The sequence below is a fragment of the Bactrocera oleae genome, chromosome 3, assembly GCF_042242935.1.
Source record: "Bactrocera oleae isolate idBacOlea1 chromosome 3, idBacOlea1, whole genome shotgun sequence".
In the NCBI taxonomy this organism is placed as follows: Eukaryota; Metazoa; Arthropoda; class Insecta; order Diptera; family Tephritidae; genus Bactrocera; species Bactrocera oleae.
Window position 1 is genome coordinate 66034856 of NC_091537.1, and position 17347 is coordinate 66052202.

The 17347-nt window shown below is 34.7% G+C and overlaps 1 protein-coding gene across 1 annotated transcript in view; it reads right to left on the reverse strand.

The window, feature by feature from the left end:
• Window positions 1-17347, reverse strand: part of LOC106614848 (uncharacterized) — a 41862-nt gene that overhangs the window by 15690 nt on the left and 8825 nt on the right. Inside the window, exons 2-5 of the mRNA XM_036371050.2 lie at window positions 16924-16995; window positions 6957-7054; window positions 4790-4997; window positions 1378-1536 (exon numbers count right to left, since the gene is read on the reverse strand). Coding sequence (XP_036226943.2) covers window positions 1378-1536; window positions 4790-4997; window positions 6957-7054; window positions 16924-16995 — 537 coding nt within the window. The remainder of the gene's footprint in view (window positions 1-1377; window positions 1537-4789; window positions 4998-6956; window positions 7055-16923; window positions 16996-17347) is intronic.

Consider the following 17347-nt stretch of genomic DNA (forward strand, 5'->3'; position numbering starts at 1 on the left):
TTGTAATATTATATTTGAAAAGAGCACCTATATCGTGGAATGCCCACTGTAATAATTTTTTGCATATTTCTATTGACTATACTTCAAAAACAATCCTAAAATCTTAAATTATGATATCAAATATTTTTGAGTTACATGATCTTAAGTGTAGCCACTCAGCTCATTAAGCGTTTTTCTTAAAACTACATTTCTGTCACAAAATTTACTACAGTTGTAACTGGAAGGCAAATTTTCCGAACTCTTTGCTTGTTTTGTATAGAGAACCTTCTTTTTCTAGATGTTATAAAAGTATAGTTTTGGTGGGGTAAAAATCTTATTTTCGAGCGAAATGCGAACATTTTCAAATTCTGTCATTATATTAGATCTCTATGTTTCAACAATGGCAAGTCATTGCATAGACAAAACCTTACAGATTAATGACCTTTCTTTTTAAATTTTTTCGTTTTGACCACGTTAAAGGCCGCAATAATGGAGGACTTGTTAACTAACTTCAAAAACGGCGAATATTTCGCTAAACAATAATTGTTCGGGGAAATTTTCTGTGTACATTAACTAATAATGCATAAATATATCGTCAAAGTTTTATCTTAAATAATATAATATCATGAATGCAGGCATAGGTTAGGTACATTCCTGTTTACCCATATAATTTTCTTTCTTATTAGATATATTATTTGATTAAAATACAAAAAGTATTAATTTATTTCTTAGAGGTATGAACTGAATTTGTAAAAGCTATAATTTACTTTAACACATATTTACAAGACACATTTAAATTCAATACTAGTTGAAACTGCTTAAATTCGATTCAATATTCATAGAATTTTTTCAACTAAGATCACAAATTAATTTCGTTTGTAGTCACAATAATTGAAGACCAATTGCTAAGCGTGTTGTAAGTTTGCTTGCAGAATTTACGACATAAAATTGCATTCAAATAAAAATACTAATTCAAAATTTTAGTTAAAATTTTTCTTTAAAACACAACTAGATACTTCACAATAACGATGTAATTTGAATTATGGAAAAGTTAGATCTTATTATATACATATATTATAACAGGATAATATTCTCCATACAAAGGAATGTCATATAGCAGCGATCACTTTATTTTTTATTAAACTTTGAGCAAATCTAATTTAAATGATAAGGGCGACCACTAGAAAATACGACATTTTTTAAGACATAAAGATCATATCGTTACTGTTGAATCAATTGTATTTGCTAGTTCGAGTTTCAATACACGATTCAACACTTTAAGCTACAATGATATTAAATTTCAATAATTATATAATTTTTACTAATCACTTTATATGTAATATAAATGATAATTGTATTTTCTTTTTGCTTTTAATAAATAGTTAAAATATTACTCACGTTCTGTGTTGTTGGGCAGAGGTATGGGTTCGCCACCTTCACGTCGCCACGTTATGGTCGGTGTTGGTGAGCCAACTGCTGCACATTTCAGTGTTACATTGGAGCCCTCCCGTATCACCATATCGGTGCTGGTAGGATAATCGAGTATATCAGGTGGCACTGCTTACGCGAAATGTGGGAAGAGCGAATAACGTAACAACAACGAAACAAATAAAACAGTGATGAACCAAACAATGGGAATTGTAGTGTTGATATTGCATTGTATGACGTTGCATGGCGGTGACATAATGTTCACAGTCATTGTCATGTTGTCCAGCGAAGTCATCATCGTTGACACAATCATGATTCAACAAATGATTTTGGCATGACACGTGATTTGTGAGTAGCACCAGCAGCAGCAGCGTTGAAATGTTAAAATTTGCCAGAAGGTGGATTAGCACGTCATATAAAGATGTTGTTGGCCAGTGACAATGAAAATTTAAAAGATTTTCATTTCATTATTATATTTAATTGTCAGGAATACGGTTGCATAACAAATAATATTCGGATTATAAACCAGATCCATCAGTTGATGTTTAGTATTGTTTTTTGCGAATAGCAAAAACAAGAAAATTGCAAAAGGGTATGAGAAGAGAAAACATATTTCGTTAGTTAGCTAAATATCTCGTTAATATTATATATATCTCTACTAGCTACTAGTTAACTGTAAAATATAACATATCTAAGCACACTTTTAACCTCTGTTCTGATAATTTCTTTATTTTATGACTGTGTTATGTATAACGTTACAGTAAATATATATATACCATACATAATATACCTATATGTGCATTGGTCCGCATTTCTTGAAAAAATAAAGCGGTCATAATATAACAGTCAATAGGGAACGCCATAGAGCCATCACTTATGACTAAGTTGATTTAGTGATATTGTCGATAGCGGTATTACGCCTTTCACCAGATCGTCGTGGAACGGGTTGAGCTATTAAAACTTCTGAAATTTCTACGCGGAAAAGTGACTCTTAACTTTAGAGATCCCATATTTTGCACATAAAACTTTTAGTTTCAATGCATTTACACAACTAATTTGATTAACATTTGACGATCAGCGAATCAACATGTTACCATAGATATTAAAGTTCATGTGCACTTATAACCCTTATAAGACCATTGGGTACTTTATAACCCATTGCATATTTCAGGTATGCTGAAAGTTTTAAACCCAAAATTTCGCAAGGCAACCTCTATGACCTAGGTATGTATATAAACTTCTTCATAAATTTTCACAAAAATTATACGGCGGAATATGTTCAGGCAATAATGTGTTAAACGCCTTTTCACAAAAGTTTCTCTCATTACTATACACTTAAATCTTAAAAACTTGCAGCATATGTAATACATACATGTATATATGTTAATATTAATAAATACTTTGCCGCCAGAATATAAATCTGGCTTATGTACATATGCGCGAGTAGTTGATTTCTATGAAAGAGAGAGTTTTAAAAACGTATCACCATGGAATGGAAAGTTCTATACTTGTATAGAAAACATTTACGTAATTGTGGACGGCAGTATATACGTAAAAAATCCAAAAAAATATACATATATAAAATTTTCAAGCGGACAATAAAATATATATGTGCTATTGGGAAATATATTTTTTTGGTAAAGGACAGAAGTTCACTTGCACTTGTCACTTCAGTTCGCTACTGTCGAATATGACGCGTTTTTACCGTAATATGTGAACTCGTGGTATTCCTTTAAAATTATTGATTTTTTAACATTATTGTTCTGGAAATTCATATTTCCTAAATGTAAAATTTGTTTAAAGAGAAAATAAAATTTAAACCAACTTTTAAATATAAGTAAAGACTAAATTATTTTTATTGAAAACTCCACAAATAGCTTCACCCTAAAAAACTGTTTAAACACATTCAAATATATTTTACCTTACAATACATTATTAATGGCAAAGGAAACAGGGTTTAATTGGATTAATATTTTTTTCAATACGAAGACAGAAAACCCATCGCAGAAAACTCTGTGTTTAATAATGAAATGCTTATTCAAGTATATGTTACAGTAATTTTTTCAGATAAAAAATGTGCATTCCTTAAAAGGCCCTCCAGTTATATGCTGAAGTTGAAGTTCACATTTTCATAGCATTTCCAATTAAAACAACGCAATACTTACAGCAGAGCAAAACTGATGCGGCTCCCGATAAGACAGTTTCAAAAGAAAGCTTTGCTCTAATCGGCACTACTTACAACATTGTTGGTTCCAGCTGCTGTTCAACTTTAAACCAATAAGAGGTTAGACATGGATGAGTTAAGCGTGCATACATGCATACTCAAAGCCCTAATTGCGTAAAAAACGTAAAACATCTAGCGATAAATTAAAAGGGATGCACGTGGCATGTCGTACACGTAACTTTTGCATATGGTGTTACAATGCATATGACAACCTGCATGAATATTACGGGTATGTTCGAAAGAAACGCCAACAAGCAAACTACTAAAAATAACGGTAAATATACGCTAATTGAATGCATATACTGGCCAAAACAAGAATTATCAGAAAACAATGCGAAAATTCTTTTTAGTTATTTGCTACGATCTCACTAAAACATAATCACTAAAGCAGATATAACTATTTTCCTTGAACGGTCCAAAAGTTTTTTCAGTATACCCTATAGAATATTAGAATACTAAAGTCTCTTTTCCTGTTATCAAAATTCTCATAAAAGTTTCCGTTAAGTCAAGCAAACTAATAGTACTCATCATATATATTAAATTTTTATGAACGTATCATTTTGAGTGTTCTCCTAGAATTCTCAGGTATATGTCTATATATTTGAACTAATATTAATTAAGAAATCAATTTGGGAATACCATGAGCATATCGTTATCCTCTATTCCGATGAATGGCTGTCACAAATTGATTTTTTCATAATATGACTATTGAGGTTACTTTTAAAATAATAATACTTCTTTATTGCCCTTCTATAATAAAGTTGGATTTCGGGGAAAAATAAAACGCATATACTTTAAGGTTATGTCCAAACTTTATTACAAAGATAAAAGTTTATATAGAGGTTTTAAAAATTATATCGGAACAAGAGACTACCGTGGCTGGCTCAAATAAATTCCAGCCGAGTGGCCCATTATTTAAGTAGAAGGTGTATGTATTGTACTTTAATTTGAGTGCATTTAAATATAGTATGTGTAAGGTAAACCAATAAATATAAATCCTAACATCTAGATTGCTGGTCATCTAGATTGCTGCTGGTATTTATATATTTCCCAGTAGCTTATAGTTACCTTAGGGTATACTGATAATGTTAGTAATCACTGTGTTTGAGTATTTGAGATACGTCCCTTATTTGACTCAATTACGATTTTCGTACTCACCTACAACATCTAGGTAACCAACTTGAATCTTCATCGGATCTGTATTGATCTGACACATATACCAGCCTTTGTCCGCTTCATTGATGTCACGAATTCTCAATATCCAAGCACGTTTCTCAGCGTGGGTTATGCTCATTCGATGGTTTTTCGTTATAACGTGATTTTGTATCGTCAGTATGGTTTGTGTATCGACACGCAGCCACGCAATCTAGGCAAAATTCGACGTAATTATATGGGCCACAAAGACATGTGTGTGTTTGTATATGTAGGTGTATGGGTAGGTCATAATGTCAACCCGTTTGACGCAACCCATTCATTTTTATATTGGCATATAATATGCCGCAACAAGCACACATTTATTTACAAGTTCATTCAATAGTTTGTTTTTGTGAGTTCGGATGCGCGTATTGTCGGTTTGTTCATTTATCCGTGGGACGTTCCAGTAGTTGTGATGATTTTTCCACGTGTAAATGTGTATGTGTAGGTTAGCATCCGTAAGAAAGGAAAAGGAAATAGAGAAGAAAACTTATTTTAAATTGTTTGTTTGCCTTAGGTTTAATGGCTGAACTTTGAGTTAGCCAGTAATTTGTTGAGTTTGTATGTAAGTATACTCATGCCTTGCCATCATATGGATAAATATGATTGCAGTGAAACCTTGATATAACGAATTCCTTGATATAACGAATTTTTCAAAATCCCCTAGCACTGCCCATAAGAGCTCATGTAAAATGTGTAAAATTCGTATTACGAATATTTTTTTTTTTCAACCCCACTATAACGAATTTTTAGACTCAGCAAAATATAGATCGAAACTATTTTTGACCTTTACTTAACGAATTTTTTGATCTATTACCTTCATATAACGAATGACTGCTTTTCTCGTCAGCTGTTTGACTGTAGTCAAAAACATCCCCACCTCAGTTAATCGCTTTTTGACTATAGTTTGCCCACTCCCTCCACTAGCTGGCAAAAGCTGATGATTTGATTGGCTCGCAGCTACTTGCGACTTTTCCAAGAAGCTGAGGATGCAAAGCTTTAATTTTCAATTCCTCTTTCGCTGCAACTACGATCACTACCTACAATCTTCCGTAAAACAGTTTTTATAAAAACTAAACTTCGTCCTTTGATCCAGTAAATTCAGTTGCAATAGCTGAAAAACGTAAAAGGTGTTCGTTAAGTGTTGCAGAGAAACGAAAAATAATCAACTTTGTAGACGAAAATCCTTTAGTAAACCTAAACTACCTTGTTATAACGAACCAAGTTCAATTTAACTTCTATATAACAAACCTTACTATAACGAATAACTCGATATAACGAAAGTTTTCTAGTTCCTTTCAAATTCGCTATATCAAGGTAACACTATGTGCATCATTAAGGACATATGTTGATGAATATATAAGTGTAATATTTATAAATCTTAATATCCGCTTGATTGCTTGTGACCATTTCGGATCTCTCAATGAATTATTTAAGGTCGAGTACGCGTTTCTTTTTTTGGGAATAGGGAGACAAGAAAAAGCTTTAACTTTGGTTGCACAGATGCTATAATACCTCAACACAAAAGATTTTTTTACAACAACATGATTTTGATTCTTATTACCGTATTTGTTGTAGCCTTTAGTAAGAGAGGTGAAAGGTGAAAAGTAAGGAGAGGAGCGATTTAATACAGAAGTCGGATGTTGCTGCTTAAGAATGGCATGTCGGATTTTATATTCAAATAACTATATTCGTATCGTATGATATCGTCCCAAAAAAAAAATGTATGTTCAATTTTTTAAGCATTTGAACCAACACTAAACAGAAATTAATTAGCACGCATAACCTACATACATATATCGCTCCTCAATAAAACTAGGCACATATATCAATATAAAAATCTCACTCGATGTCAGGCGTCATTATATTTTATAATTTCACTAAAATATGTGTGCAGTATCAGGGCTTATATACGTGAGAGTAAGTATGACAATAAGTAAATACTGCTTAGGAAATAACAAACAAGCTAAGAGAACCTTTTCCTCTTACCATTCCTAAAAATATGGAGTAATCCTTAAATGTCAGTTTTCATAGAAAAAAATTGGTTTTTCAATTACTTCATATCTACAGATGTACACATTTATATACTTATATGTATTTGTTTTATTAGTTTTAATTTTTAACGACTTACTTTGTAGGTCTGCAAATTATCGACAACACATTGCAGTACCGCCTCTCTTCCCACTGGTACTGTAACATTTTGTATTGGCTCACCAAATTTTGGTAAATCTGTTAGCAAATGAAAAAATAAAATATTTCCTTAGTTAAATGCACACTTACAGGCGCTAAAGAAAAATAAAGAGTTTTATAGAGGTTTTTATTAGAATATTTCCAATATATTCTGATAAACCTGTTATCTGCTTGGTAAGTGTTAATATTAAACAGATTATGTACTTTAAAGAATATGCTACTACTATAGCAGAGATAGGTTTGGGAAGTGGTAATAACTTTTATTGAAAGTTTTATTTAAATAAAATATGTAAAGAACTATATAAATAAAATTCATATAAATAAAGAAAAAAAATATATATATATGAATAAAATTCATATTTTTTTTTTGATATTTCTATATTTAGGATACAAGAAATCATTTTCGGTATATATTTTCACACACCCGGTAAACGTTGTTTTACCATATACAATATGTTATATTTTATTAAGGTAACCAATTTAAGTACATTAAATTATAACTATTGAGCTGATCTATACATCGAAAATTTTTCATATTATATTTCATATCTCTAGCACTAATTATGGCAATTTAAAATAAACAAATATAATTCTCTCAACGCAATGATGTGTAAAATATTTTTGGTCATCCCGTCTTTAGCAAATGTGCAAATATATGCACATGTCAATTACAGTTGTCCATGAGAAATGATGTACCTAAATCTGATCTTCATTTCGAATACCAGTCTAATTAGAAATTGGGAGCGTTGGAATTCAATTGGAACATCTGTAAGAATCAAATAAATATGTGGCAACAATACATTTTCGCTTCTAAACTTCCCATTCAAAATTGTGGCTACGATTATGTTTTTGATTAATTTTTAATGACTAATCTTGTATTATTGTTAAGCCATAATGGATTTAAATACAAGCAAAATAAGCGGCGATGCAACCTTTAGTTGTAAATGGTGCAGTAGCATGCCCGGCATAACCAATGTTTTAAAAACTCAATTCACATTTTCGTTGGCGTCACAAACAACATTGAGAGCTTTGCATGACACCAAGTCCCCTGGCAACAACTGTCCACATTTTTTGCTGCCAAATTCGTTCTTTCTGCCAGTTCCTCAAGATTTGTTTGTACATCGGGAAATATATTGTCAATGAGAGTATTTTATGAGTTGATGATTGTGCATAAATACGTCAATTTCTGCATATTTTCTTGTGCAGCAGCTTATCCATTGCCTTGGGTATTGGCAAAACGTGGTTTTGAGAAAGTTTCGACACTCTTTCAGCACTGTGGCCATGGATATATAAATTTGTTTAATAAAGCAGACTACATTAGCTTTACTTTGAATATTTAATGGCAGCTTGCATGCGGAATGAGCTTTGCTACCTCCATCTAATAAAGTTGGTGCAATGCCAGATGGTACCACGGCAAATGTGATGCCTTTCTTTGATCGTAGCTCTGCAAGCAGAAACGAAAGAAGCAACGTTTTTCCAGTCCACCTGGTGCATCTGAATGAATTTTGTTTTTTGTTCATCGTTTAGTAGAAAAAAATTGCGGGAAACAGTCAATGCCAATTCGACAGTATCATATTTCATTTCACGTTTAATATTTGTGTTGATTAAATCAGATGCACTTCGAATACCGAATAGCAGTTAATGCTCATTGTACATTGTGTGACTGAATTATATCGCTAGATCGTTGCGCCTTGTATGATGTCGATAAAATATATCATCAGTCATCGAATATTTTTGATTATGCCACAACATTTGTGATCGGGACAGGAAACATGTCGTCAGTACTATAGCAAATAGTTGACGAATTTGTGTTCCTAAGTAGTTCAAGCCGTAAAGTAGCGTGGTGCTTCTGAACAGAGAAGTGTTTGTGCAAAGGCACCAAAACCTCAGCACGATTATACAATTAAAAAAATATTCGGTGAGCGTAGTTTTTGGTGTATTTATAGCACGATCAAGTGCTGTTTCGTTCATGAAAAATAGACATTGGTCGTTTTTGAGATGCACAAAGAAATAATCTTAAATTCACAATGAGAATAACATTAACTTACGCGTTGCACTGTTAATTGAAATGTTATCGGAAGACAAGTAAAACCAAGAAATGGAAGCCGGCTTCGTTTTCATCCCTACTCCCTGATGCTAGAAAATTATATTGTACTACAAATATTATATTGGATAACTGTCTTGTGGATCTGCAGATGGAACAGGCAATATAACGAATGCAAAAACTGCGATTAAAAATCAGAGGTTGATCGTATAATTGTGAAAATTTGGAATTGTATGTGTTTTGTAACTCTGATTCATGGGAAAAAAATTGTGTCCAAAAAAAGAAAAAAAAAACATTGTGGCACCCTTACCATTTACTTGTATGAAAAGTAAGTGTTGGCCGATTTTCTAACCTATCCGATTAGCATACCAAATTTCTTCAAAATCGGAATAGCAATTTCGGAGGTGTTTGGCAACAAAAAATTTCATATATTACATTAAATTCCACATGATATAAACGACGCACTGTTGCATGACAAACCAAATAAGGGGCCGTCCATAAATTACGTCATCGATTTTTTCAGATTTTAGACCCTCCCCCCCCTATAATCATCCTATCGTCATTTCTTAATGACCCCAAGCGCAGGCCCAGGTCCGCAGCGGTGGCGGTGCGCGCCAAAGACAAAGGAAGCCGACTTTGTTTAAACAGCGCCGATTTCTTTTATTCTCCGAGTCGCCGCCAATCTTCGTTTAATAAACACAGTGTCGCATACACACTATTTTCATAGGTACGATGTTATTTATAGTTTCAAAAAATAATGTAGACATGCCTTGACCTTGTAATAAATGAATAAATAAATAATGAGTTCAATAATTAATACCATTAAATACTTGCAAAAGTATGAGGCATGTATTTAAGTATAAGTATAGTATTAATATGTAATATTTAAGTATTGTGTTTATTAGTATGCTTAGATTTTTAAAACTACGCAACGGATTTTGATGCGATTTTTTTTAAATAGATAGACTGATTATTAAAGAAGGTTTATATGTATAATACATGTAAGTACCACGGGCGAAGCCGGGGCAGGCAGCTAGTATTTTACTAGGTGTGCTGGAAGAAATTTCTTTTTAGAAATAATCTTTTTGTACGTGAAAAATAAACTATAAATAAGTAAATAAGAATGACGTCAATTTCGAAACACCCCCCCATCTATCATTTACCGTCATCCGCAGACCAACCCCCCCTAATTTAGAATGACGTAATATATGGACGGCCCCTAATACAATTTGACAAAAGTTAAACATTTAAACAGTTTTGTTACTTGGTGGAGACTCTCTTTGGAACAGCACGACTTCACCACAGTCTTATAGTAGTCGCTGTCGCTAAATTAAAACCATTGCCGACGAATGGGCAGCTGTAGTGATACCACTAATATGTGAAATGTACAATTATTCAAAACTCTAACAAGTCTAACGTTTTTTTATCACCGGAAGCATAAAACAGCTAGATATATTATTTGTAGTAACAACTGATAATTTGAAACAAATTAATCGAGTTATTTACTTAGTTTTTGCAAAAAAAAATTCCCTTTGAACAAAATATTTAAATTTCATTAAAATGAAGAGCTTTAGTACGTCAGCAAAGAAATTGCGTACATCAGATGTGTGATATGTCGTTGCCGTCTTCACAATATTCAAGAAGCTGGCTTGAAGACGACATTTGCAGAAAAGAAAATTTCGCTGTCGTGCAGTCGTCTTTGTGTTTAATGCTATACTCTCTGTGCACTCACGCGGTGGAAACACCATAGAAACATGTGTACGTAACACAAGCGAATGATAAACTGCGTAAACGCATATTCGACTGAACACAAATATATAATATATAAATTCACCAATATATGCACACTGCGTCAATCAAAAACCTCAAGCAAGTACTGCGAGACGAGCTGACAATAAGATTGAAAAGCGATTTACAAAAACGTAAAGATTTGCAATAAGATTATATGCAGTAATTTGTATGCGATTAGCTGGTGCACACACATAAGTGTATATACGCTTATGCATATCAAAATGTTTACTATGAAGATGGGTATATTAAGTTTGCCACGATGTTTGTAACACTCAGAAAAAAACATCGGAGACCCTATAAAGTATTTACTCGTATATAAATAATCAGAGTGAAGAGCTGATTCGATAAGATTGTAAATACCCGAACTAGCCTTATATAAAACTGTTTTCTGCAAGGTATCTTCACGAAATCTTGAAGGTAGCAAAATGTTTTTCCTCGGATACTTACAAATAAATTTTTTGTCTGAAACTAATATACGCGTTACAAAAGGTATTAATTTGAACAAAATACGATAACAAAAATAAGTATACAGTAGTATAATGGAGATTAAGTTAAAAAAAAATATTTTCATTGGCATTTGAGGGGCATGTGAGTTTATTTTCAGAACTACAAGTAGTATCACATAATATATGCTTTGTATATGGGGTATATGACCTAAGAAGTGTTTTATGTTAATTTATAGCCTTCTAAAAGGAGCGTTGTATTAAAACACAAATTGAGCTCTTAAACTTGAATTAATATCCCTAGAAACAGTTATTAAGAAAATAGTCATACATAAGACACACATTCGAGAGATTGAGCATGGGTTTAACACCAACTTTAATTAAGCGCATTTTTGCTTGTTGCAAACTTAATAACTCCTTTATACCAATTTTGGTACAAGCCTTTTCGTTCACAACATCTTAACAGAGACATCTTAATTTAGACCACTTGGCCTATCTTTATAATTTCATTTTAAATAACATTAGAGTATTTAACTGTCTAGTGTATATGATTAAGTAGCCTTTTTTATCGAACCAATATCTATCATTTGAGGCTTAACTGACGTAATAATAGCTTTTCTATTTGTATATTAATATATTGGTAAAATTATGTTAAATTGCTGATAAGTACTTATATCTAAAAAACTTAAGCTAAAATATCCTGAGTGTACTTGTTTACTCATTTGTTGCTACTTTTTGCTTGAATTGTCACATTATGTTGTTTATCATGAGTTCAAAATTTTTCAAGCGATGGCTTTGAAACGCATGAGACTCCAAGCTTAATTCTTGTCATCGTTAACAAGAAAATTACTGACAACAACAAAGCTATTCGAGCTTCCGTCAAGTCTATATGCTTGATCATGTTCTTCTGTTTTGTTGTTATGGCTATGACGCCAAGCTTACAACTGTTGATACATGCGCATACATATATAATATGTATGTAGGTTCCAAAGTTAATAAGTGAAAGTGTTAAGTTATGTAAGTACTTAGGTATTTATCAATATGTGCATATTTCAAGTGATTTATCTTGATCACGCAGACATGTGTTTTTGTTTATGTGGTTCTGTAGGTATTTGCACATTTTTATTACTTAGCCACTTGTTAGACGGTATGTAAATGTTAATAAACACTGTCTTAGCTTTTCTTTTATAGAAGTTGGCATTATTGTTGTTGTCTCTCCATTTCCGGTGCATATAATTTTTTGTCACTTCAATCTATAGAGTGTCAATAAACTTTGTTATGCAAATGCTGGTATAACTATGTTCAATGACTGGCGCACAGCAAAGCTCCTTGTGAATCGGGGCAGCACGATTTAATGTTTAATTACTTTAGATAATTTCAAAATGGACATGTTCAGAAAGAAACAGAACTTTAGAATTTTGAAACCCTAATGTAACCTATGAGATATTTTCAAATTATCAGTGAAGTACAATATATTCCATTGAATTCCATTAGGTAATCTGCAGCATAATATCTTTTGCCGCCTCACTGGATGTCTGCTCTCGTGTTAGACAACCACTGATTCACATACAAACAACAAAATGCTATGCTGTCACAAGTTATGGTATGCCCCATTTTGAATACTTTGCAAGTACCCAAACTAATTGCGCTCTTATTTGCATACTTTTTAAAAACATGTATATTAACGGATACAAATAATATACAAGAGATTATATGCAATGTTTACCGTATACAAAATGAAGCCTTAAAGATATATAAAAGTATATTAAATGGATACAAGAAGATGAAGAAGGATGTATGTGTAAATGTACAGTCAACAATATATATTACGATAGCAGTACTTTGAGTATTCTGAATCAAAATATCTGGTAATATTATTATCTTTTTGCTTCAGCAAATTTTCACAAATAATTCTTTTGAATGCATATAACTGTGTGGCATTCACAAATGCAACTCGATAGAGTTATTTAGAAAGCAGATATGACAACATTCAACCTACAATATCTGTCATGCTGACGTACCTCCATCTTCCCTTTTTATCACGCATCGTCTAGCCATAAGCACGTCATCGCTATTTTTGTATGTAATCACATGATATCAAGTTTTGGAAAGTAAATAAATCGAACATTATTGTGCACATCCCACATATTGGTGACCCCGACGCAAGCAAAAATTGCCGAAGAGAACGTGTTAAATCAGTTGGCAGAAAATTTGCCTCGCAGCGTGGAAGTTACTAAAGCGTCCATCAAATTTCCACCATTCTGACACGCAAAGCCAGAACTTTGGATCGCACAAGTGGAGTCACAATTTATTGCCGCAGGGATAACGAGCGACAAGACCAAGTATCACATTTTCGTGGCCGCAATATAAAGCAACGTGCTAGCACAAATAAGTGACATTATTCTCAATCCACCGAACAGTAACCTGTACCCAACATTAAAAAATCGCATAATTACGCAATTCGCAGACTCCGAGCAAAAACGTGTAAAGAAGCTACTACAAGAACAAGATCTTGGTGACATGCGCCCATCACATCTCTTGCGTGAGATACGTAGTTTAGCAGGCAGCGAAATAAACGACAACATACTCAAGTCTATTAGCATAAGTCGGTTACCATCCAACATGCGACTAATAACTTCCATCAGCAACGATCCCCTGGACAAAATAGCTCTGCTCGCAGATAAAATAGGTGAGGCTAGCGACACACCACATGTTCACGCGGTTGAAGCCCAACACACAGCCACATACGCGCAATTCAGCATCGAGCAACAACTGGCTGAGATCACAAAAGAAATCGCCTCGATTAAAGCAAACATAAATCGTCGATCTAGAAGTCGAAGCAGGAACCGTGCTCCGTCACGCTCCGGCACGCAAAACAACAGCTTGAGCGAGTTGTGCTGGTACCACCTAAAATTTGATAACGAAGCTAAAAGATGTCGCAGCCCCTGAACAAGAAAGTTAAACTAATTTGTCTGTCATCAATGGCGGTCGACGACAGGCTCAACAACTCATACCGCCGCGTAATAGTTCGAGATAAGGTATCTGCAATGAAAGTTCTCATTGACACGGGAGCCGAAGTCAGCGTAATTCCACCGACACAACAACAACGTAGACATCCTGACAAAAGTATCTAGTATCCAGTAGTATTGAATTTGCTGAGAGAAATCAAAGAGATCACGATAGAAAATTTCACGACCGATAACCACAACACCTGGTCACACATCACATCGTCACCAAAGGATCACCTGTTTTCTCCAAACCGAGACGCTTATCAGCTGAGAACTAAAAGCAGCAAAAACTGAGACACAATTCATGCTAGATGCAGGCATTTGTCGTCTATGGCCAGCCTATTACACATGGCGAAAATGAAAAACGGCTAGTGGAGGCTATGCGGGGATTTCAGGCGACTAAACGTTGTCACCGAACCTGACAGGTACCCCTTCCACACTTACACGACTTCACGCACTCTTTGCATGGTTACAGAATTTTTTCCACACTCGATCTGCGCCGGGCATACCACCAGATTCCTGTCGAACTCACCGATATACCAAACAGCAATCACCACACCATTTGGCATGTTTGAATTGCCTTTCATGTGCTTTGGTTGCAGAAATGCCAGTCAAACGTTCCAAAGATTCATGGATCACGTCTTCCGCGAATACGATTTCGCCTGACATTTTGATATCGGAAACAACATCGTCAACATCTGCAATTAGTGTTCAAAAACAGCGCGAGTAAGGTTTGGTCATCAACCATTCGAAGTGTATACTAGGCCAGCCGGAAGTGAATTTCTTAGGTTTCAAGATAAACAGCAGCGAAATCTCACCACCAGTCACTTTATTCAAACTCGTGAAAGGTAACAAGAAAAACGACACATCAACAGTAGAATGGACGGACGAAGAAGAAGAGGCATTCCAGCTGTGTAAAAACGATTTATGTAAAGCAACTTTACTCGCCTATCCTAAACCCGGGGCTCAACTCAGTTTGACAGTGGATGCTTCTGGAACTAATGTAGGTGCGGTATTACAACAACATGACAATGACCAGTGGCAACCACTAGGTTTTTATTCCGAACGCTTTACCGAAACACAAACGAGATACAACACTTACGATTGTGAACTGATAGCCGCGTACAAAGCAGTCAAATATTTTCAACATATGCTGGAAGGCAGAGAATTTATCAACCAAAAAAGCAAAAGCTAGATAAAACATCACCGCGTCAAATGCGCCATTCTAAATTTATCGCACAATTTACAACAGACATTCGATAGATCCCCAGAAATGACAACATAATAGCAGATACAATGTCACGCATTGACGTCATACATACTCCAAACACCATCGACTTCGTCAAACTTGCAAAGACTCAAAAATTTGACTCGGAGTTTAAAGAATTACTAAATTCGAATTCCAGCTTACAAACTCAGATTGTGATGTAAGATCGCGGAGAAGTACGTTTGGCCTGGTCTTCGAAAAGATTGCCGCTTATGGTCCAGGCAGTGCATTCCATGCCAGAGACCAAAATACAACGCCACCACAGAGCACCCCTATCAATATTCATTTTACCGGATCAACGATTTCACCACATCAACATGGATATCGTCGGACCATTACCACCTTGCAAGGGATATCGATACTGCTTGACAATAGTCGATCGTTATTCCCGATGATTGGAGGCATACCCGCTCAAAGATATGACGACAGAAACAATTGCTTTTAATTTCTACACACATTGTATCGCGAGACTTGGAGTACCGACAAGAGTCACAACCGACCAGGGACGAGACCTTGCCAGAATTTTAGGCATAAAATACTTACGTACCACCCAGCGTCAAATGGGCTCATCGAGCGACGGCATATATCCTTGAAATCAGCGATAAAATGCCACATGACGGACAAGTGAGTCGAAGTTCTCCCACTAAGTCTTTTAGGCTTTCGTTCCGCATGGTGAGATGACTTAAAATTAAACCCGCAGAAATGGTTTACGGCAAAACTCTTCGACTACCTGGTCAGCTATTTTCCAAAGATCACACGCACAACGTCACCAAAGGTGAATTTGTCGGATATTTACGCATACGCATGCAGGCATTGAGACCTTCACCAACAACAAATAACTCAGTTCATGCACCATTCGTGGAAAGGAATCTGCAGACAACACCATCAGTTTTCGTGCGCAATGACGCAATTCACCAGCCGCTTCAACCACGGTACGAGGGACCATTTCCAGTAGTCAAACGCAACGACAAGTTTTTCCAAGTCAAAATCCGAGGAAAGGACGTGAACATCTCCATAGACCGTTTAAAATCAGCCTTCGTCGCCAAGGATAGCCAAAATCCGTCGAATCAAACAACTCAGCCAAAAGAGTACCAGAAAAAATTGGGACGACGAGTACGTTGTCGCTTTCCCGCATAGGGAGGAGTGATGTGGCAATCACAAATGCAACTCTGCAAGAGTTATTTATAAAGCAGATATGGCATCATTCAACCAATACTATCTGTCATGCTGACGAACCCGTAATCACATAATTCGAACATTGTTGTGGACATCCCACAACTGTATAATATAAAAACTTTATAGTTTAAACTTTTAAAGTGGTTTTCGCTCTTTTTTCTTATTTAATTCATATTCACCTTTCTCAGGTAATAGATTCGTAAATGCGTCATCCCGAATATCCTCAAGCAACTCCTCATGATTTTTCATCTCTACGGCGGATATGGCAAGAAAGCAGCGATAAATTGACACCAGTAAAGTCATGACCCCATCGCCATAAATTGCGCAAAGACATCATATGTAATAGAAGATGAGTCCAAGTTGGTAGAAGCGTAGTTGAGGTGCAATACGTATATGTTGGTTGTCACAAGCAGATGGTTATCAGATTATTGTTCGATCAGTGAATGAAAATAAAGCAAATAGAAGAGAAAATTAATTAGTGAAAATAGTAGACAAGTATATTTGTATAAGTAAATGGATCTAACTTTTGTGCAAGCTAACGGGGTACGATTTCAGGTAATCAATTTTCCAGAGGCTAGGAATGGAAGTGTTAAGACATACTGG